General features: G+C 46.4%; 1 protein-coding gene across 1 annotated transcript in view; it reads left to right on the forward strand.

The window, feature by feature from the left end:
• Nucleotides 1-21,416, forward strand: part of LOC125715178 (intersectin-2-like) — a 44,387-nt gene extending 22,971 nt beyond the window's left edge. The window contains exons 10-39 of the mRNA XM_048986483.1: nucleotides 363-500; nucleotides 1,326-1,417; nucleotides 1,642-1,904; nucleotides 2,559-2,708; nucleotides 2,904-3,044; nucleotides 3,400-3,487; nucleotides 4,309-4,448; nucleotides 6,365-6,504; nucleotides 6,949-7,808; nucleotides 8,077-8,201; nucleotides 8,584-8,750; nucleotides 8,875-8,995; nucleotides 9,693-9,877; nucleotides 10,311-10,366; nucleotides 10,760-10,926; nucleotides 11,051-11,096; nucleotides 11,344-11,465; nucleotides 11,663-11,759; nucleotides 11,852-12,043; nucleotides 16,345-16,466; nucleotides 16,697-16,803; nucleotides 17,174-17,357; nucleotides 17,722-17,820; nucleotides 18,316-18,483; nucleotides 18,724-18,936; nucleotides 19,189-19,310; nucleotides 19,450-19,532; nucleotides 20,265-20,348; nucleotides 20,474-20,647; nucleotides 21,208-21,416. Coding sequence (XP_048842440.1) covers nucleotides 363-500; nucleotides 1,326-1,417; nucleotides 1,642-1,904; nucleotides 2,559-2,708; nucleotides 2,904-3,044; nucleotides 3,400-3,487; nucleotides 4,309-4,448; nucleotides 6,365-6,504; nucleotides 6,949-7,808; nucleotides 8,077-8,201; nucleotides 8,584-8,750; nucleotides 8,875-8,995; nucleotides 9,693-9,877; nucleotides 10,311-10,366; nucleotides 10,760-10,926; nucleotides 11,051-11,096; nucleotides 11,344-11,465; nucleotides 11,663-11,759; nucleotides 11,852-12,043; nucleotides 16,345-16,466; nucleotides 16,697-16,803; nucleotides 17,174-17,357; nucleotides 17,722-17,820; nucleotides 18,316-18,483; nucleotides 18,724-18,936; nucleotides 19,189-19,310; nucleotides 19,450-19,532; nucleotides 20,265-20,348; nucleotides 20,474-20,647; nucleotides 21,208-21,365 — 4,804 coding nt within the window. The 3' untranslated portion in view covers nucleotides 21,366-21,416. The remainder of the gene's footprint in view (nucleotides 1-362; nucleotides 501-1,325; nucleotides 1,418-1,641; nucleotides 1,905-2,558; nucleotides 2,709-2,903; nucleotides 3,045-3,399; nucleotides 3,488-4,308; nucleotides 4,449-6,364; nucleotides 6,505-6,948; nucleotides 7,809-8,076; nucleotides 8,202-8,583; nucleotides 8,751-8,874; nucleotides 8,996-9,692; nucleotides 9,878-10,310; nucleotides 10,367-10,759; nucleotides 10,927-11,050; nucleotides 11,097-11,343; nucleotides 11,466-11,662; nucleotides 11,760-11,851; nucleotides 12,044-16,344; nucleotides 16,467-16,696; nucleotides 16,804-17,173; nucleotides 17,358-17,721; nucleotides 17,821-18,315; nucleotides 18,484-18,723; nucleotides 18,937-19,188; nucleotides 19,311-19,449; nucleotides 19,533-20,264; nucleotides 20,349-20,473; nucleotides 20,648-21,207) is intronic.
• The last annotated feature ends 826 nt before the right edge of the window (nucleotides 21,417-22,242 follow it).

The following is a 22,242-nucleotide window of genomic DNA, read 5'->3' on the forward strand; positions in this document are numbered from 1 at the left end:
TCGCAGGTTTTTAATGTGCTGCAATAATCACTGCTTTAAAAAAAAAATAAAAAATTTTAAAGGCATTTTGTTTTTTATATGTCTGTCTCTCAAAATACTGCTAAAAATATATTGTTAGGTGAGAATACATTTTATTATTACAGCTCACCTAACAAACTTCATAGCCTAGCCTAGCATACCTTAAACATGCTTGGAACACTTGCATTAGCCTACAGTTGGACAAGACTCAGGGTAAGTTGTCATTTTTTGGTAGGTTAGTTTGGTTTTTAAATTGGACCCCTCATGGTCTGGGTGAAGTTATGCTGGTCTTCGCCATCTGTGCACCCGGTTCGATTGCTGACCTTCCCACATGTTCTCCCAAGGAACCTGGCAGATGTGGACAAGGACGGCCAGCTGACAGGGGAGGAGTTCATCCTGGCTATGCACCTGGTGGACATGGCGAAGGCTGGACAGCCGCTGCCGCTCACGCTTCCCGGGGACCTGGTGCCCCCCTCCGTCAGGTAGACAGCCGTCGCCGGTGGCCAATCGGTGAACCTGGCAGAGCAGTAAATGGAGCTCTGGAAAAAAATTGAGACCACTCTATACTGGAAAAAAAATCTGCTTGTTTAAAGCTGGTTTTGCTGGCAGAAAGGTACGCTGAGCGTCAGGTTGCTTCCAGATTCTAAGTACGCAAGTATACAAGAATATGGTGAAACGGGAGACACTGAGAAAGGCCAGAAAGCAGCCAGGTAAAGGGTGGAAACGACTTCCCAATGCTTGAGATGCCCGTTCACTTATCCGACAGTGCCTCATGAATCATGACCTCAAGTGACCTGTACTTGGTGGAAACGTTAAGTGCAGGTGTGAGGTGCACTGCTAGGACAGTTCATAACAGGCTCATAGAAGCAGGACTGAAGTCCCATAAAGCAAGGAAGAAGCCCTTCATTAATGAGAAGCAGGAAAGAACCAGGCTGCAGTTTGCAAAAGAAAAAAAAAACATTATTCACAGATCCATACCCATAAAGGAGAACTGAGTGAAACAAAAATTGGTGCTATGGTCTCTAACTTTTTTCCATAGTTATATATAATGAATGGGGAAAGGCGGGGGGGGGGTTGAATATGCTGTGTCAGGCTGGACATTGACCCATCTGGAATCACAGGCTAGGAGGCTTTGTTACAGAAAGGGAGAGAGTCCCCATACACTGAGATACTTCGACTGAGCCCAGCTAAGGGACTCCTGATGAGTGAGCACAGGAAGCTGTATGGCGGTTGTTCCTGTGTAGCCTGACTCAGAGTCTCAGGTTCTAGCACCTTCTACCTACACGGAGGCATGTTGTATTTTGCAGAACGGGGAAGCAGGGGGAATTGCTTCCTTTGAATCGCACCATCGTCCCTGAAGAAATTCAAGTTGAACCACCCCAGAAGACAAAGAGTAATGGTAACATTAGTAGAACGGACAGACGGATTTACACACACACACACACAAACGCAGGCACCTTCAGCTAGTGAATGTTTTTGGTGACACAAGTGTGTATTAGTGATGTGCCGTTCTTAGTATCTTTACAAAGAATCACCTGATTCACATTGAATTGCAGGAGGTCAAAGGTCACTGCCCCTATTGCCATGGTTACCACGTGTGCGTGTGCATGGCCCTCCTTGCAGTTTCGTTCGAGGACAAGCTAAAGGAGAACTTCCAGCGGGGAAACGCTGAGCTGGAGAGGCGGCGGCAGGTCTTACAGGAGCAGGAGCGGCGCGAGCAAGAGAGGCGGGCCCAGAAGGCCCGGGAGGAGCTGGAGCGGCGTGAGCAGGAGGCGCGGGAGCAGGAGAGGAGGCGGCAACAGGAGCAGGAGCGGCGGCTGGAGAGGCAACGCGAGCTGGAACGGCAGAAGGAGGAAGAGCGCTTAAAGGAGCTAGAGCGCAAGGAGGTCAGTCTTTCTAATATGGAATGCTAGCATTGTACTTGGGGTTAGGCAGTCGCTCTTTGGTCATTGGTCCAGTCCCAGCCAATCACATTTGGGTTTAGCAAATTAATATTGTTGGCGATTCACCAGCACTGTTGCCTCATACCTTTCAGAGCTGGGGGTTGGAATCCCACCTCCACTCTTTGAGAGTTTCCATGTTCTCCCAGTGTTGTGTGGCCTTCCTCCAAAAACATGCCCTTAGGTGGCCTGGTGCCTTTAAATTCTCTGCAGCGCGAGTTTCTAGTGTAAGTGCATGTTTTGTGCCCTGCGATGGGCTGACATCCCGTCCAGGGTGTACCCCCCCAGCCTGGTGCCCTGTGCTGCCCTGGATAGACTCCAGGCCCCCCTGTGTCCCTGATTAGGATAATTGGCTGGAAGTTAATAAAACTTCATTATTGTAACCCTGTGTTGGGCAAATACAGCATTATACAGAATTAGTGTTACTTTATTCAAACTAGTTTACTGGTGAAACTCCGTTTATGTACATCTCTGAATGGCTGGGAAGGTTTGACAGCATGTATTTGGTTATTGGTTTAGCTTGTGTGTGAACGTGTGCGACCTGTGATTAGCGTGTGTGTGTGTGTGTGTTTGGTCGTGATCGTGTGTGTGTCCCTGCAGGCTGCTAAGCAGGAGCTGGAGCGTCAGAGGAAGATGGAGTGGGAGCGGAGGAGGCGACAGGAGCTGCTGAATCAGAGGAACCAAGAACAAGAGGACATCATCAAGCTTAAGGCCAAGAAGAGGAGCTTGGAGCTGGAGCTGGAGGCTGTGGTGAGGACCAGGCCGTCCTGCACCTGTTTGCCCCGACCGACTGCATTCCCCTTCAGGAACGAGGAACAGCCAGCTGTTGAAATCGCACTATCAGAGACGCACGTTTTCCTTTCAGATGTCAATGGTACACATGCTTGTGTCCACAGCGACAATATTCCCGCCCTCAGGACTCATAAGACCCCTGTTTAATTTCAGAGAGACAAGCACAAGCAGATCTCTGACCGACTCAGGGACGTCCAGAGCAAGAGGAGCATCCAGAAGGGAGAGCTGGAACTGATCAGTCAGAAGCAGGACAGCTGCCTGCTAGAGGTCAACGCCCTGCAGCGGCAGCTTGAGGTCTGCGGCCTTCCTCCGCTGCCGTCCAAGATCCCAGCAGCTATGGGATGAGCACCAGCTGCAACACTGATAAATAGATTCAACACGGTTCTTTTTCCATGTGATCTGGCGTTATGTCTGCTGTGCGTTATACAACAGCTGTGCCGCTCCTGTCTGATTAGCAGTCTTCAGTTTTTGGCAACCAAGGGAGAGACTGTTCTTCACACCTTTCCTGGAGAATGTGCAGTTTTTTTGGGGGTGGGGGGGGGGGGATTTACTATAAAAGCAATAACTTCTAGATAGAGTGAAGTTTCCAGGGAGGGTTTATTTCAGGATTCTCCAGCTTTCTGAGGGAGTTTGGCCTGTTTTTGTGCAGGAGGGGCAGAGGAAACATTCTCAGCTGATTGTGGAGCAGCAGAGATGCAAGGAGATCCTATGCAACATGGGGCTGAACAGCAGGTCTGGTGAGTCTGATCTCCCTGCTTCTCCCTGCGTTACCTGGCGCCCCCCCCCCCCCCCCCCCCCCCCCCCGCAGTCATTCTTGAAGTACTTAAATGTCATTGTGGCACATGGGTGGGTGGTACATGCTTCTTGTGCTCCTAAAATGTAGGTGTACACTACCAGACAAAAGTCTGGATGCACCCGCTTGTAATACATCTATCTGTATTTTAGCTACATTATTCACCTTAGAGTAAAAGGCTTGGAGGCAGTCGACAGTTTTGCTTCGATGACAGCAATGCAGAATCTTGGCGTTCTTTCAGCCAGCTTTCAGATGTAACCCCCCCTGGAAGGCTTTTCCAGCAGTACAGGAGTTTCCAGAAGTTCTGGGCACAAGTCGGCTACCTTACTTTTATTCTTCGATCCAACTCATCTCGGCTCTGTAGGGTTTGGGTGGAGCGGGGGATTGTGGGGGCCAGGTTATCTGTCACAGCCCTCCCTCTCACATGTCAACAAGAAAATACTTACCATATAACCTCGAGGTGCACTTAGGGTTGTTAATGTAAGGGCCCCCTGCTGATACAGCGCGTTGCTGCACCCTCCACACGAACCACCTCAGGGATGAGAACCTGAGTGTAGTCGTGCAGCGGGTGATACCTCAGCACCACACTAGTCCGAATGGAATGGAACAGTGTACATTTTTTTCCGGTGGCTGGAGCACCAACCCTGCCACCAACCCCCTGCAAGTTGGAGGACTTCCTTGCAGGGCTAGATGTAGATTGTCAGTCCCAGGATGAAGCAATTGCGGGTGAAGGGTCTTGCTTAGAGGTAGTGTTTCTGTGTACAGGTCCGACACTTTCCTCCGTAAAGAGGGGCGTGACTGAGAAGGACATCGTCTGTCGGAAACTCAAGGAGCAGCTGGATGTGCTGGAGAAGGATACCGTGGCAAAACTGTCGGAGATGGACCAGTACAACGTGGACATCAAGGTGAGGAGGCATTACTGGTGGTAGAAAGGCATCAATGTTGTGGCTTGCCTCTAGTTAGCCCAGTGTGCTGTACAGGGGCCAGTAGCATTCGTAAATAGAATAAAGTGGAGAAGTGAAGCCTCAAAATTGGCAGGAGGTGGGACTTATCGATTGCCCAGTTTACTAAACTAACTAGTGATGGACAAAAATGATGCCCCATGAGCCATTTGCTGTATTTGCTGATTTGATTGCATTCAATTCATAATTGGGCTCAAAGCATGCCCCAAAGCATGCCCCAAAGCATGCCCCAAAGCATGCCCCAAAGCATGCCCCAAAGCATGCCCCAAAGCATGCCCCAAAGCATGCCCCAAAGCATGCCCCAAAGCATGCCCCAAAGCATGCCCCAAAGCATGCCCCAAAGCATGCCCCAAAGCATGCCCCAAAGCGCTGCCCCAAAGCGCTGCCCCACAGCGTGCCAAGAGCACCATCTAGTGGGCTCAAAAAATACAACAAATGGTTCTTGAGGCATCATTTTCTCCATCAATGCCAACTACTCATCTTTTTTTGTCCTTGATTCCTTTTGGGTTAAAGGCAGAGATTGACAGTCCACTGTAATTTCACCCATTTTGAGTTGTGAAGCCCATCCCTGCAGTGCAGTAACCAGTGACATTTTGCACAAATTAGTATAGATGAGATTCCAGATTTTGTCAGGAGATGACAACGCAGGTGTCATCCTCTAATAGGAAACCCAAACATAATTAAAATATATTCTTGTGATGTAGGACAATGCATAGTTCAGTGAGGTATGCATCTGCATGTACCTCCCTCTGGAAGGTTGTGGGTTAAAATTCCATGGCAGGTGCAGTAAACAGGGCCTTTAACCACAGTTGTCCCAGAGACATTGGCTGCCTCTGCTCTCTGATCCTCGCTTGTACGTCACTTTCGACAAAAGCATCTGCTAAATAAATAAATGTAAATATGCATCAACGCGTGCTGTCAGCATCTGCTTTTGGGAACGGGGAGCAATGTCACCCAACCTGTAATTCTGCTTTTGGCTATGAAGATGCCACTCGCGTTTGTGACTCAGGCTGACGTTGTCTCAGGGGAGGGGGGCGGATCTGACCCACAGTGGGCCTAAACGGCACATTAAGAGCTGCTCGCCACGCCATTCTACCTTTGATGCCAAGAATTAGCAGGCCAGCCTCCTCCCATTAATTTCCCCCGCTAACTCTTTCATTTTTCACTCTATCTTTCTCTCTCCCCTCCATTTCTCTCCCCTTCGCGTCCTGCCCAGTTTGAGGACATGGACGACTGTCTTCTTCAGGGTCTCCTTTCTTTGCTGGGCTGCCTTAGCAGTCTCTTCCTTCTGATTAAGGTTGTTTCTCTGCTTTTTCCCCCCTCTGTCTCCCTACATCCGTGTCCGTCTCTCGCCCTCCATCCCGTCTTCCCAGCCCCGTGGCTTATGGATCCCGTGAAAGGCCGTGCCACTTTCATCGCCGTTACCTGTAATGTGTTTCTGGCCTCCTCATTTCCACCTATCGCATGCTGCCTGTCGCTACATCCAAAGCTCTTGTTGTGTTCAGCTTACTTTTTTCCTTCACTTTTCAGTCTCTGCCGATATTTCCATTCGCTCCATATTCATTTCCTGTTCTGTGGGTTGCTGTCACCTTAATTCAGCCACATTTAGAAAGTAATCGGCGTTTTCCTTGTAGTGCGTATAACAATCCTTGGTTGAAATATTTAAGTGCATTAATAGCAGGGATCTTTGAGTATTTTTTAAATTTTTATTGTTATTTTTGCCATCCATAATCTATGGCCCAGAATCCCGTGTGTTCTGAATTGGTTCTGATGTCTGTACCTGGTATAGCGAGTGGTGGTTGGCGGTGTGGCTTGGTGCTCTGCGCTAATGGTGGTGCGGGCCCGGTCCCTTCCCACAGGAGCTCCGGGAGAGCCAGACCAAGCAGCAGCAGGTCCTGGACAGACTGCGGCAGGTCAAGGCCGACAAGCTATGTGACCTGCAGCGGAGGCGAGAACTGGAGTTGGAGAGGAGGAAGAGAGAGGAGGAGGAGGTGGTCAGGTGAGCTAGGCCTCCTGCAAGGCCTGCATGCTCTCTTGTCGTTTTTGTATTTCTGTTGGCTGTCATGGTGCCAGGTTTGGTTTCCCTGCAATGGTGACTGACCTGTCCTAAATCGCTTTTTAATATCACTTTAACACTGTGCTTCCCAAGCTGGTCCTCGGGGATCCAGAGCTCCCTTTTACTTATTTTTTGTTTGTTTTTCTATTTTTAAGTGGGTCAACACATCACCTACATAATGTCAGAACATGTCAGATGGCTAAGAGCAATTTTAATGTCAATTACAGACCCAGTGTGACAAAGTTCAGTTAAAGCATTAAATTTGAATGGATGACGTGACCTTGATGGTTTGTTTAAAGAAAATATAGCTGCATCACGTGATTGAAGGGCTATGATGTGGTGCTGGGCCAAATTCAGCTTCAATGTGATGCATCATGTCATTCACAGGCAAGCCAAGCTGGAGAAAGAGCGGCAGTGGCGTGTGAAGTTGGAGCGGGAGGAGGAGGAGCGGCGGAGGAGGATCCAGGAGGAGCGGGAGGCCAAGCTGAAGGAGGAGGAAGAACGTGAGCGTGAACTCCGGGCCAAACTGCGCGCCGCTCAGGAGCAGGCTGAGCGGAACCGCCGGGCCGCTGAGGAGGAGGAGAGGAGGAGGCAGGAGGAAGCCCAGAAGAGGGAGGAGGAGAAGAGGATAGAGGAGGAGAGGCGGCGAGAGGAACATAAAAGGGCGGAGGAGGAGAGGAGGCAGAAGGAAGAGGAGAGGAGGCGGCAAGAGGAGGAGCGGAGAAAGGTGGAGGCAGAGAGAAGGAAGCTAGAGCTGGAGAGGAAAAGACTGGAAGAAGAGAAAAAGAGATTTGAGGAAGAGAGGAGGAGGCAGGAGGAAGAGAGGAGGAGGCAGGAGGAAGAGAACAGAAGGAAGAAGGAGGAGGAGCAGGAGCTGGAGAGGAAGAGGGAGAGGGAGGAGGAGGAGAGAAGACGTCAGCGGGCTCAGATAGCTGCTGTCAGGGATGCAGAGGAGCGGAGGAGACAGGAAGAGGAGCGGAGGAGACAGGAAGAGGAGCGGAGGAGACAGGAGGAGGAGCGGAGGAGGCTGGAAGAGGAGAAGAAGAGACAGGAAGAGGAGAGACGGCGAGAGGAGGACAGGAGGAGAAAGCAACAGGAGGAGGAGGCCGTGGCCAGACAGCGGGAGGAAGAGGCCCGGCAGCAAAAGCAGCAGCAGCAGCAGCAGCAACAGCAGCAGCACAATTTAGGCAAGACAGACATTCATGAGAAGCTGTCGGCCCTGATCAGGGGCCTAGAGGAGCGAAAAGGTAAGGATTATGGCCTCGATGCAGCCCCCTTCGGGAGGTGCGGAAACGCAGTGACAAATCACAATCTGACACGTAAAGCTACCATTAGCGGTGGGGTTTGTACAGTTTCTTCATCAGCCTCCAAATGCAAGTGTCCCATCGGCAGACCCGAGGTGTCGTGTGCTGGTTCAATAGCTGCAGTGCGTCATTAGTGACACAGCGTTCTGAAGAACAGTCACACAAGGAGGTGACTGACTCACTGTCACAGTGTGGAACACTGTCGTTGCAGGGAATTTGAGACCCGTCAGGTCAACACACAGGAAATCGGCCTCCCTGACAACCTACAGAGCCCTGTACCCCTTCACAGCACGGAACGCGGACGAGCTCACCTTTGACACGGACAGCTTGATTGAGGTATACAGAGTGCACCCCCATATGTTAATCTGTTTGTACCATAAATTAATTGTGCTGAATCATTGCCCTGGTGCCTGATTAGCTCTTTTTTTCTGAATCCTTTTCGGGTGTTTTACAGTTAGATCTAGAATCCTTTTGTTCACCATAAAGTGCAAGAAGGAGCAGTTTTTTTTAGGGGGGAGGACAGAGGGGTACCAGTGCCCCTGTGACAAAATAAATAAACATGTAGACATATTTGTTAATGTATTAATGGCACATTTCTCCTTTCATCATGTTTTAGGGTGTTTTCTGGCCAGTCGTGACCTGGTTTTGGATAGTACGCCCATGTGTGTCATGTGGTGTGTCATGTGGTAGCCCTTAACCAATCGCCTTGAGTCCGCAGGTGGACGAGAAGACGGAAGGCGAGCAGGGCTGGCTGTATGGCAGCTACCAGGGCAAGATGGGCTGGTTCCCCGAGAGCTACGTCGAGAAGCACAGCCAACCGGAATCTGCGGCCAGCACCAAGCAGGCTCTGATGCACACAACTGCATCTACCTCAGTCTCTGCAAGGTAATGTTGCCCCTTGGTGTCCAGTAATCTCCCCTGCTACCAGCATCTAAACTGGTCCTGTGTCATATCTGAATGCTTATGTGGGTCTCACTGACCGTTTTCTCCTGGTCTGTCCCTACTTCAGCAAGGCGGAGGCTAATTCCAGTACCTTCCCAGCAGGACAGAGCACTCCTGGGGGGGCAGGGCAGAACTCTGCCTTCACTCCCACCCACCCTCCAGGCTCTGCCTCTATGGAGTATGGACAGGTAGTTATGCTGGGAGCGCCCCCTACCTGAAGAATACCGTAACTGCATCTGAATATGTCTCGAGTGAGAATTCAGAACTGGCCCCACCCGATCGGTCGTGTTCTTTTTCTGTGTTTCCACTGCATGCCTCAGCCTCTCCTATGCGTATTTATGTGCCAGTGAGTCTGTGGCCTGTTTGCATGGCTGCATCTGAACCATGTCTGTTCAGAAGCCTTCAACTGCTTCTGCGACTGTCTTGCACGTTACTGCAGTATTTTGTTCTGTACTATGCTTTTTCTTTATTTATATATAACAATCAGAAGCAGGTTTGCCGTTTCTGGGGACCCATTTAAAAAGCCACTTTGGGGCCCCTCCACAGTGTGGTGACTGTGGCCAGCAAGGGGCCCCCAACGGAAATGCATGATTTTATTGCCCTAAACAAGTCAACCATGTTTGCTAATAGTGTAGTTTGTATATATATATTTTTTGTCATATTTGTGCATGTGTTTGCACATATATAACAATACACTGAGATGTACCATGTATGCACGAGAGTGTTAACTTTCTAGGTATATTCATAAGTTGGTAAACTTTCATGTTAACATTTATCAAAATGTCCATTTTTGGGGGGATATTAAGGTAGTTACAAGCACGTCTAGATCAGATCTTGTTTCCTGAGTGGTGTCCCGGCTGACAGACATGTTTTCTGCGTTGTCAGGTGGCAAGTGGCCTCCAGGTGCAAGCGCTGTGCTCCTGGACGGCCAAGACGGACAACCACCTGAACTTCTCCAAGGATGACATCATCACGGTGCTGGAGCAGCAGGAAAACTGGTGGCTGGGGGAGCTGAATGGGGTGCAGGGCTGGTTCCCCAAGACTTACGTCACACCAGTGAGCCGGAATGAGTAAGTGACACTCTTGGCGGTTCCTCGGGAGGTTCCAGAAGGGTTCTGGTTCTGCTCAGACCAAAGCCTGTCAGCTACCTGGAGACTGGTGGTCATTTACTGAGCCATTTCCTTATTCTAATTCCATATTTCTACGTATTTATTACTGAAGTGGTATTTGATTTGCATTTTTCGGGGCAGGCATCTAGGAGTGATTTTAAATAATCCCTGCCTTTTCTTTGTGACATGTTTGAGAAAATGTGCTAGATTTAGTATGGTAAATTTGGTTTGACTGATTGACTCAACACTTATGAATGCTATTGTGATGTATTTGTGCTTTATATTATTGATTGAGATAAGCGAGATCAATTTGTAAGGGATTTTTTTCTTTTTGTATTGAAAAATGCGTATGAGCAGAATCGCCGATCCATTTTTTTTCACTTTATTTTGCCAGACCCCTATATTCTTCTGTGGATGAGTTCAATAACCCTGACAATACTCTACAAGAAGGTAAGTTTCTTTTCCAGGGAAGATTTTGAATGAAAAGAAGTTAAATTAAGCTAAGCAGAAGCGCATTTTGCATACATTGTGTCTTACTTTGATACCCAACATTCCATTTTAGCTAGCCACTCGTCCTCCTGGGCAGTCACTACTCTTCACTTTGTTCGGCCATCTGTAATCTAGCATATTGTCATCTTGACTTCTCTTGCGTACCTTTTAATCATCTTGATATTACTGGTATTGCTGCTAGCATGTCAGAAGTAACCTTGAAACAGGCCATTGTCGAAAAGGAGAAAGCCGGATTTTGTCACTGGCTGTTGAGCGTTGATTTTCTGTCCAATCAGAAGGCAGGTTTTGTGGCAGTTAAAAATCATTTGGCCATTCTGTCTCTCATCCAATCAGAGTATGTAGCCTTATATACCTATGAAAGCCCAGAGTCAGGAGACCTCACTTTCAACGAAGGAGACACCGTCGTTGTGACGGAAAGAGAAGGGGACTGGTGGAAAGGGTACATCGGAGACAGGAGTGGAGTCTTCCCCTCCAACTACGTAACGCCAAAGGAATCTGAAGTAAATTGTCATGAACGACTTTTCTCAGAGATACTTAAACTGCAGAGTCTGTCTATAAATAATAAATCATGACAGCTTAACTTTTGCTACTCTGACCTCTACCAATATGTGTGCCTGTCTACAGACATATAGCACCACTGGAAAGTCAGGTGGAGTCGGCAAAAAGCCAGGTAAGGATGCGGGATCCCACAGTCACCACTCAGTAAAGAGCCAAGAAATTCACTGGCAGCCACCACACACCTTTATCTTTGCCTTTCCGTTGATGCTGGTGCATCTGCAGCTAGGCTGTGTCCTGTATACAGATGAAACACAGCTGTGTTCAATAGTCTTTGCGAGTGCCGACTGCTGCGAAGCTCTATCTACCTTGAACACGTGTGCTTGTTTGCGTTCGCATTCATTTGTGAATGTGTATGACAGAGGTTGCCCAAGTGACGACTGCGTACACGGCCACCGGAGCGGAGCAGCTGAGCCTGGCCCCGGGACAGCTTATCCTCATCCAGGGCAAGAACCCATCTGGGTGGTGGCAAGGGGTTCTGCAGGTCTGTGGACCCGTGTTGTCATGATAGTGACGTTAATCAAATGTGGAGGCCGCCCATAATGAGGTCTAATCCTGGGCTGTTTTTGGGAGGAGGCATTGAAGTTGAGTTGCGGGTCTCTCTCAGGTCAGATGCATTTGTCCTAAATTAGGTTGGCATGTATGTCCTGATGAGGAACCTCTTGTCTTGTATCTGTCCAGGCTAGGGGTAAAAAACGCCAGAACGGATGGTTCCCCGCCTCCCACGTCAAGCTCTTGGGCCCCACCAGTGGGAAGTCCACACCAGCTCCAGTTCCAAGTAAGATCAACAGCATCACATGCCAAGATCTGCGATGATCTCCGTCTGCATCTTCCGTAACAGCCTTTCCCACATGTTGGCTGTTCCTTCAGTTTGCCAGGTCATCACCATGTACGACTACAAGGCGGGCAACGAGGATGAGATGAGCTTCTCCAAAAGTCAACTGATCAATGTGCTGAACAAGGACGATGCTGATTGGTGGAAAGGGGAGCTGAATGGCGTCGTCGGCTTGTTCCCCACCAATTACGTCAAGATGACCACGGAGTCCGATCCCAGTCAACAATGTAAGTTTAATTTTTTTCCCCCCCAAGTAATATTTGTTTGTCTTGTTGATAGTTGCAAATGTCTTAAGATACTAAGTTTGCAGCCTAGTGTTTCATGCTGTTGGCAATAAATGAGAGAGCGGTAGTTCCAAAATCTAAGGTGGAAAGTGACCTTCGGGTAAAAGTTGACCCACGTTACAGTGCCCACCTGTATGGGTCCCTCAAAGGGCTGTTCTCCTGCTGACTGCAGCTCTACCAAGGCTACGGTTTGGCTTCCTGCTTGGGTCTGACTTTCTGAACAGAAATGGTTTGTGTCCAAAGATGAATCGAGAGAGTTTGCAGTAGCTGTGTGCTGCAGGGGAAACCTAAACACAGATAAGAAATGATTCATTGGTGACCTCATGGGAGGCCTGGTGATGTGAAGTAGGGCAGTTTGAAAGATACTACCTGGTATTGGCAAATGTCTTCATAAAAAAACATGATGAGAGGGTCGATGAGTTTCCACATCATGGCGTGCATACTCTCTCTTCTGCCATCCGCCTATTAGGACTGGGTTTCTTCTCAGAGTTGTGCTTCAGAGTTTGAAGACATCATGTTTGAAGAGACCCTTGATTAATGTCTGTCCCTCTCCTTCCATCCATCCGTCCACCCTCCTTACACTCTTCTCCTGCCATCTTTCCCTTCTTTCCCCCCCACCTTTCCCTCCATCTTTCCCTCTATCTGTGTTGTTCTTGTAGGACAGCATCGTTGCCTCTTCCTCCACAGCTTCTCAGAGCTGTTCAGATACCCTTTAGGTGCTCCATATCAGCCAATGCTTCCTCGCTGGATAGGGCCTGCTTTCTCATCAAATTCACTTTCTTTTACTTCTGCTTTAATTTTATTATTATTATTTGAATTTTTTTCCTCATGTGTTGAAGCAGGTCCCACACACCTACCAGTCCAACAGCAAGTGCCCCCCTCTGTAATTTTTATATTCATGTTTTTAGTCTTTAAAATTGTTCTTGCTTATGATGCAAAGCAATTACAATGCCAGTGATAGATGCTGATGCCATATTTAAAGTATAAAGCATATCATTTAAACAGCTTTTTGGGAGAGTGTGAATGTGGTTGATGTGTATGTAGAGTCATAGCCATTAACTATTTAAAACATATTTTTCTTTCAAAAATGGCTTTTTACCCTAAGTGCAATTGAGTATCCTAACTTTTTTTTGTTTGTTTGTTAAAACGTCTCTCACTGACAGTTATATCTGAATGTTACTGCGCAGATGGAAAATCTGGGATAATCTGTGCAGGCAACGGTGGTTTAAAGCTCAAGGTTGCGTTTACGCTTAGCTTGTAGTTCAGTTATGGGCTACGTACCGTTGGGTAATTGCATAAGTGTGTGTGCGTGTGTTCACAGTATGAATTCACATGTATACAGACACATGCTTTCCATTGGTAGGTTTTTTTTGCCAACCCCATGAGTAAACCCTCTCCCTCCACAAAATCCCATGGCTTTAGCTATAGTACTGTGCTCAGTGCTGGTCAACCCATTAGGTGACATAGGCAGCCACCTGGGGTGCCATCTTTTGGTAGGGCGCTGCCTTAGCCAGCCAATATCACTTTGTCGCAGACAGGGGGCCCTGGTGGTGTAGCTTGCCTACGGGCGACACATGGGCTTCAACCATTACTGGCTGTTTACGTACTTCTTTAAGTACTGTGTTTTGCCTATGGGTATAGTGTGTAGAATATTCGTCATACAGCTGTGTTATACCTAGACTAAGGGGAAACCTTTGTTGCCTTACATGTAGTTGTGTATTTTGAGGGTGTTATTTGTTATAATGTATGGAGTGGAAGGGTATTCAAGCAGGCAGTCATACACTGGTTGCAGCCTTCATCTTTTCCCTATGTGGGGGTCGGTGAGCCATTCGAGGGTCAAAGTTCTGGGTCCTTGCTTCACTGTTTGCTGTTTTTTCCGAACACTCGCGGCGGACTTTGGTGGACTTTGGTTTGCCCTGTTAGTGCCCCGGGTGCAGTGTCTGCCGCTTTCCCGCCTGAGGGGGTTTGGACCAGGATGCTGTGAGTTTTCAGCTGATCTGCCATAATACTGGAAATGTTTTAGAATATTTTTTTTTTTGCTTTAAGTGACCTTAGGGAGGTAACGTCAATGTAAATGCCCCCCCCCCCCCCCCCACCAAGATGGAGTGGTTAATTCAGGTAATTATATGCATAACCTTTAACGAAACAAGGCCTGCTGGTGTTTAACAGTACATGTTTTGCGGTTTCTGGGTTCTAACAAGTTTAAAAACTAGTTATAACTAAGATACATGTCTTTATTTAATAATAATTGATACTTTATTGAGCCCTATGGGGAAATTCTCTTTACGCCACCCCCAGTTTGCTTTCTGTAAGTGACAGCAAGCTGGCCGCAAAGGGTAGCCACCCATAGCAGCATCCAGGGAGCTGGGGGTTAAGGGCCTTGCTGAAGGACCCGCAGATGTACTGAGGCTGGGCGAAAAACGAGGCTTTAGCCCACTGAGCCTCACACTTTGCTTTTTCATGCAACTTAAAATGAAAATCTGCCTTGCAGTTAGATACCATTGATTATTTGGTTATTGATAAAATTCAGATGTTAGATGGGCTAATTCTTTTTTTGGTCACTAAGGTTTAGACTCTGAAGATTATCCTTCTGCATGGTGCCTGCTGACTATTTGGTCCATGCCAGTGTAACTATTAGCCAGAGGTAAATTCATGTGTTGACAATGTCCTTGGAACAAATGCTAAAGAATCGTATTACTCGGTTAAGGATAAAAATGGCAGATTTGGTGGTTTATAAAGTGTGGTCTTTTGCTCTCACATCAGGGTGAAACTCTCTGTGCCTCAGTGTTCAAGAAATCATCACTGCTGCGGCAGTTTGTAGTAAAACTACAAGCATTTTGAATGTAACCTGGTTTGCCCAGATTTTACTCTTAGTTGTATTGACTTATTTTATTTTATATGAAAGTGCAGTTTAATGAAAAAAAAATGGATGACTGTGATATTGTGTGCTCAGTCTACAATATGTGTGATTACTTGCAGTAAGGCATAGAAATGTCTGAATAAGGTATTTAACAGCTGAAAAATATCCTCTACTTGGAAAACATTTTGCAAGCAATTAAAGGTTTGCTCTGTTTATGCAAATTTGCAATCTGTTTATGCTGCTGGCAAGAGAGATGCATTTTGAATGAATCCCTTGCATTAATTGTTAAACAGTCTATGCAGTTTGAGGTTTCATTTGGCCCCACTGGGAATTTACCCACAGTGCATTGGCAGTAGTCAAGTCAGTTTGTCTGTGTTAAAGTTCCCAAGCTGTGTTACTTTGAAAATGTGCCTCAAATTATACATATGTACATTTATCGTGAAAATAAAGGATTTGCTTAAAAAGCACCTGCTTTTTTTTGGCAAGTCATTGTCTTACACAAGGATGGTGTGAGGTTTGGTTATTAGCGTCTAATATATATATATATATATATATATATATATATATATATATATATATATATATATATATATATATATATATATATATATATATATATATATGAGAGAGACAGCATGTTATGTTATGTAACATTAATTTTTCCAAATGTCAAATGGAGATTGAATAATTCTTGAAATTTTCTGTAAGAGTACTATTTTTTTTTTTATTATTTTGGAAATTAAGGTGCTAGGACTTCTAGGCTTGACTAATGGCTGTTGTGATCAAGTTACAAACTAAACAAAAATGTATGTAATGAGCATATGAAGCCTCTAATTAATACGTGAATAATGTATCATGACACGGCTCTTCATAATGGCGGGGATAACGTTCAGTCTCCATGCTGGCTGCGTCTAGCGGCGCGAAGTCATCAATTACTGAGCATCGTGAGCGTGATTCTGGTTTTGTTCATGCAGATTCATGTGTCTGTTTTGACAACAGTGAATTTTACAACATGCCTAAATATTGTCTAAGTATGTAGTCAGGACCAGGTTATTCAAGAAGCTAAGCACTAGGATGGTTACAGTCCCAGGCAAAATGGGTTCGAGAGAGGAAACCTGGCTGCGGTTTTTAAGGCTTGGGGATGAGGCTCATGCAAAAAGGCGTATTGAAAGTTACCCAATGGAGTTTCAGCGTTCGCGCGCAAAAGGTAAGACGGACGGGAGGGTTGTTCTCGCGCAGTGACTTAGCGACAGCTCCGGGTAGCGGCTTCTCAAGCCAGTGGTTTAGCCACATGTTTGGGGCCACGCAAGACAGCTGCTGACCGCGGCTGCCCCCCCCCCCCCCCCCACTCCCACCCCCACCCCCGTCATCCCCGACCCTGCAGGGTGTGCTGACCTGACCAGCCTGGACACCATGAGTCCGCAGGAGAGGAAGCGACAGGGTTACATCCACGAGCTCATTGAGACGGAGGAGCGATACATGGCTGACCTTCAGCTGGTCCTGGAGGTATGATCCGCAGTGGGTCCCCCGTGACGTCTTTGCACTTCAGTCTGCTTTAAGCATTTGCAGTTTTGAGTTTTTATATTCTTGTCATGGATCTCATGTATAGGGCTGTCTTTGAGTGTAGGTTTTTGTGCCAGAACATGTTTAACTTATTTTCCCTAACATTTTGTTATCCCTCTTAACCTTTACTAACCCTTTCCAACTTTGCCCGTCTCTCATTTTTTTTTCTCCAGGTGTTTTACAAGCCCATGTCTGAGTCGGGACGCCTGACAGATGTTGAAATGGCCATGATCTTCGTCAACTGGAAGGACCTGATTATGTCCAACACCAAACTTCACAAGTGTGTCTTTCCACAAGCTTGTTTCTTCTTGGTAGCTGAAATTCCTGGGAATGAAACGTGATCCGATGCTGCCACCTTGCTCTAGGAATACGAACTGCGAGTGTCGTGTCCCACAACAGCAAATGTCATAGGCAGAGTGAAGTCCCAGAAATAGAGAAGTGCCAGGAAAAGGAATTATCTATGCAGTCGATGGATAATAACAAAACAGGCTGCACAGTTTTTGCGCTTAAAGAACTGACTGGAATGTTTGTTGAGAATGGCACTGGCCAGCATTCTGTTTTTGAAACTCACCTGAACTTTTACGAAGAAATTGCTTGGTACTGGACTTGGCGGCCTTTGCGGTTTTGGTGATTGTGTTTGTGAATGGCAGGGCACTGAGGGTGAGGAAGAAAACGGGTGGCGAGAAGATGCCGGTGCAGATGATTGGGGACATCCTGGCCTCGGAGCTCTCGCACATGCAGGCCTACATCCGCTTCTGCAGCTGCCAGCTTAACGGTGCAGCCCTGCTGCAACAAAAGACTGACAAGGAACCCGAGTTCAAGGACTTCCTCAAGGTGAGGAATGGTGGGCAGCAGCCCTGGAACAAATGGGAGGGGTAGATAGTTCATTGTTAAAGGCTGTTCCAGATCGATCGGTAAGCGGGAGAATTGCAGCCGTCCAAATGTCCTCAGTGAAAAAGCGGTAGCGGGTTAAATGGATGTTGAACTGTTCTTTATTTTCTTCTGAAAATGAAAGGTCAGTCTCTGGGCCAGATAGACCAATGAATTACAAAGATATCTTGCGGGCCAATACTATGTTCTATGAGACCTCTGGACTCAACTCTTCTAAAGCACCTAGACTGAAATTTAGAGTGGTGCTTTAGATAAGGGCGTAGGCTAGGGTTTCTGACTCCTAAGTGTGTGTGTGTCTCTCTCTCAGAAAATCGCTACAGATCACCGGTGTAAAGGTATGCCACTGTCCAGCTTCCTGCTGAAGCCTATGCAGAGAATCACCCGCTATCCACTCATCATAAAGAACGTAAGTCCTGCACATTGTCACCCGTGGTCCCTCCTTCAGTGTGCGATGTGGGAGGCATGACGAATTAGCCTCATCCAATTTGCCTTGGATTTAGCTCAATTTGGGTTGCTGCTACGTATGACTTTGCCCTGCCAAAGATGCAGTTCGTGTCAATTCCTTTGGGGACCAAATGATAATGGTTGTGACCATCATCATGGTCAGCAAATACAAGAAAGAATGTGCTGTTTTGCTGGAGTTAAATACCAATGAAATGCAAAAACTTCAGGCAGAAGAGTGAGTATGGGTATTGTGAAATGTTGGATGTCAACTGTTACAAAACGTGCTGCACCAGTTTATTTATGGATGGATGGATGGATGGATGGATGGATGGATGGATCTGATTAACATCAAACCGCCAGTAACTTCACTCTACCCTGAACTCCACAGTCCTTGTCCAAAGACAGAGTTCATTCTTAGGCAGGTCCCAGACCTATTTCCAAATCTCCTGCTCCCCAGATTCTCGAGAACACTCCAGAGAATCACTTGGACCATGGACACTTGCGGGAGGCTCTGGACAGGGCCGAGGAGCTCTGTCTGCAGGTCAACGAGGGGGTCCGGGAGAAGGAGAACTCCGACAGGTTAGAGTGGATTCAGAGCCATGTCCAGTGTGAAGGCATCACTGAGGTGAGCACATCTAATGCAACTATATCACGAAGCTCTTGTCTATAGCCTGGGTTTTATATAATCTACAATATTCCCTCCTGAAGTTCTTAACAAATGTTTGTTTACATGCACAGCCTCTAACAAAGTCGTCTACAGAGTTAATCCTACTACAAGTTAGGGTCTGGATTTTTGCAGCTTTCCTACAGTTTACTGGACACTGTCACACTTCTGTCCTCTTCCAATTGTTCCATTTCCCTACAGAACTTGATATTCAACTCCTTGACCAACTGCCTGGGTCCCCGAAAGCTGCTACACAGCGGCAAGGTCTATAAAACTAAGAGCAACAAGGAGTTATACACCTTCCTCTTCAATGACTTCCTGCTGCTCACCCAAGCAGTGAAGCAGTTCACCTCATCAGGGACGGATAAGCTCTTCAGTCCCAAGTGCAACATGCAGTTCAAGATGTACAAGAACGTGAGACTCTTTTTCATCCTGGGGAGTAATGGAGGGGGCTAGCAATACCAGACAGTTACATTTACGGCACAAAATCATACATTGCGTTTTAAATGAACTTTTCATATCCATACAATTCGGAGTAGAACTTTCTAGAAAGAGGTGCCATTTCCTTAGTTGTATGTTTAGCCCATTTTTACGGGCTTTCTCTACTGTGTGTACTTCCAATTTAATGCGAGTCTATGACCCGATTTTGGTCTTCTATCCAACCAGCCCGTGTTTCTAAATGAAGTTCTGGTGAAGATGCCCTCCGATCCGTCTAGCGATGAGCCAATCTTCCACATCTCCCACATCGACCGTGTTTATACTCTCAGGACAGAGAACATCAATGAGAGGTTAGTGGGGAAGGAAGGGAGTTAGAGAAGAGACTAAGGAGAATTGAACAAGGAAGCTGTGGCTTCAGTCCACGAGGAGGCTCCCTCGGTGTCCTGTTCTGGTAACAAATCAGGTGTTTCTTCTTATTTAATCAATCAGGACTGCCTGGGCGCAGAAAATCAAAGCTGCTTCAGAACATTTCATAGAGACTGAGAAGAAGAAGCGAGAGAAAGCTTACCAAGGTGAACTATTTTATTTGCATTTAATCCTTTTCAGTGTCTTTTAGCATAACCCTTCAGTCCAGTTTGATTATGTAATGGTTTTATTCATCTGTCTACAAAATTGCTTGTCCTTTTCCTATTTAATTTAGTTATATGTGTGTGTGTGTGTGTGTGTGTGTATATTTATGTATCTGTAATATAAAATCCTCTAAGTCACCAGTATATATTCATTACCCTATTCAGTGTTTCAGAACCCTGACCCCATGTTTTAGTCCATGTTGGACGTTTCACATCCAGAACCTACAAACCCCATGAGCAAGAATTTGTTTCTTCCAACCAGTTGAGCATAGAGAGTCAGTCAAAGGCTACTCAACTGGTTTGTAAAAACAAAATCTTGGTCTGAGTTTGTAGCTTCTCCCCCTGATATGCTGAGCACTGGTTTTTCCTGAATTTGAGTTTCCCTCTTTTACACAGCCTGTCCTTCCAGTGAACACATCCGTTGCAGTTTAAGAACCTACTACTTTCCCTTTTGGTTGCTGTACAGTCTATTTATGCAGACCTTCATTACTGAACCCTTGATAACCCTATCATAGACTGCAGTGCCCCATTAACTACAGTTTTTTTTTCCAGTTGCTGTATCTTATTTCTGCCAATTCCTTGGGAGTTCCTTGCATCTTAACTTCTTTATTATGAATCTTATTTATTGTTCCTTGGTCTTTCGACTCATGCATCACTTGCTGTATGCATTTCCAGCTCGTTCCCTGAAAACCAGTGGCATTGGCCGCCTGCTGGTCACTATTTTGGAGGCCACAGAGCTCAAGCCCTGCAAGCCCAATGGTGAGGGTCAAAGGTCAAGTCCTATCTCCCGAAACTCCAGCCGCTAACCCCCTAATGCCTTGTACCTCATGTATGGCTTGATGGTTGGGTTTAATGGGTTTTTTTTGATGGCCTACACCCTCCAGGAAAGAGTAATCCATATTGCGAGGTGACCATGGGGGCACAGTGTTTCACCTCCCGGACAATAAATGACACAATCAACCCCAAGTGGAACTTCAACTGTCAGTTCTTCATTAAGGACCTGTACCAGGATGTTCTATGTGTCACCATCTTCGAGAGGGACCAGTTCTCTCCCGATGGTTAGTCCTTTCTTCAGATGTTTATTTCTCCTCTTTTTACACGTTGACACTTCCTGAAATTCGTCTTGGGAACAGTTCTGATGTTAAATGTGCTGATGTTAAATTTCCCTTAGAAAAATTTGGGTGTCATATTTGAAGTTTCGTCTTGTTTTTTTTTTTTTTATTTAACTTTTAATTTATTTTTAATTTATTTATTTATTACACGTCATTTTAAGTTTCTCCATGGGGTATCACTGTGGTTTCATGCTTCAGGGTTCTGGTTCCATATCCTCCCCCTGGTTCTGTGTGTGTGAGTTTGAACATTCTCTTTGTATTTGTACGGGTTACTCCTACAGCCCAAGAACACATACAGATGAACTACGTTCTCTACTTTATGCCCTGGTATATACCGCAGTCTCACTGCAACCCTTCTACTAGATAATTTCTTTTGTGTTTGACCGTTTATTTCTTTCCCCCCCCCCCCATTGCTTAATTTCTTTCATTGTGCCACAATGGCCCGTGTTCTATTACTAGCGTTTGATGGTGGCCGCTTTCATCATGGCTGCTTGTATCATTGTTAGACTTCCTGGGCCGCACTGAAGTTCCTGTGGCCACCATCAAGAAGGAGCTGGAAAACAAGGGAGCAGCGACAAGGCGCCTGCTGCTGCACGAGGTGCCGACAGGCGAGGTGTGGGTGCGCCTGGACCTGCAGCTGTTCGACCAAAAATCTGTCAAATGAGGCGACGCGGATTGGTGCCATGCCATACGCCCCCCGACCCGCCCCCGCCTCCACCCCGCTTCCCAAGACAAACGGACAGAGCTGAGGCTTCCTGACGGGATGCTCATTCCGATCCCCGGAACCAGCGGCAAGCATCAGCAGAGCAGGTTCTAGGCTGATGCCACGGGCAGTCCGGCTCCAGCACAGACAGGGTTCTGCCACGATCACTCGCCAGGTGGCGTCTGTGAGCTGAGAGCTGTATGCCAGTGCTGCTGGAGACCGTCTGGACTCCTGAGTACTTCTGATAATGTGGACGTTTGACACAAATGCAAAATATAGGAAAGCCCTTTTGGGACTGATTATTGTTTACCACTGGATATGGTAATATCTCAGGTTTTTGTTTTTCCTGTCAGTTGTTTATAAAACCAAAAATATATTATGTCAATATCTTATCTTATTTTAATTATACAAATTCGGTACCTGTGAGACAAACCAACTTTACCAAGGAACAAATTATATGATTTATTTTTTTTTTTAAGAAAAATCTTCCCTCACTGAAAGCAAGATGGATGTATGCAGTGCATGTTGTACTGAATACTAACACAGGACTTTGGTAAAACTAAGTTTATTACAAGAATCACACTACCCTGTAACTGTCAATAGGTAGTTTTTTTGTTTCCCCTAACATTATTTAGTGTCAGCAAACCACAGCACACACAAATGTTTGGAAACATATTGTCACTCCTAGATACATCACATTTTACTACTAAAGACGTTATGTTGCTTCATGTGGATTTAACTAACAGTTCCTTAATTGCTTATGCATTCATTCCACTGTTAAAATATTGTTATATGATTTTAACATTTCCACTCAGAAAATCTTAATTCATAAAGGTAT

Source organism: Brienomyrus brachyistius, chromosome 19 (assembly GCF_023856365.1).
Source record: "Brienomyrus brachyistius isolate T26 chromosome 19, BBRACH_0.4, whole genome shotgun sequence".
Classification (NCBI taxonomy): Eukaryota; Metazoa; Chordata; class Actinopteri; order Osteoglossiformes; family Mormyridae; genus Brienomyrus; species Brienomyrus brachyistius.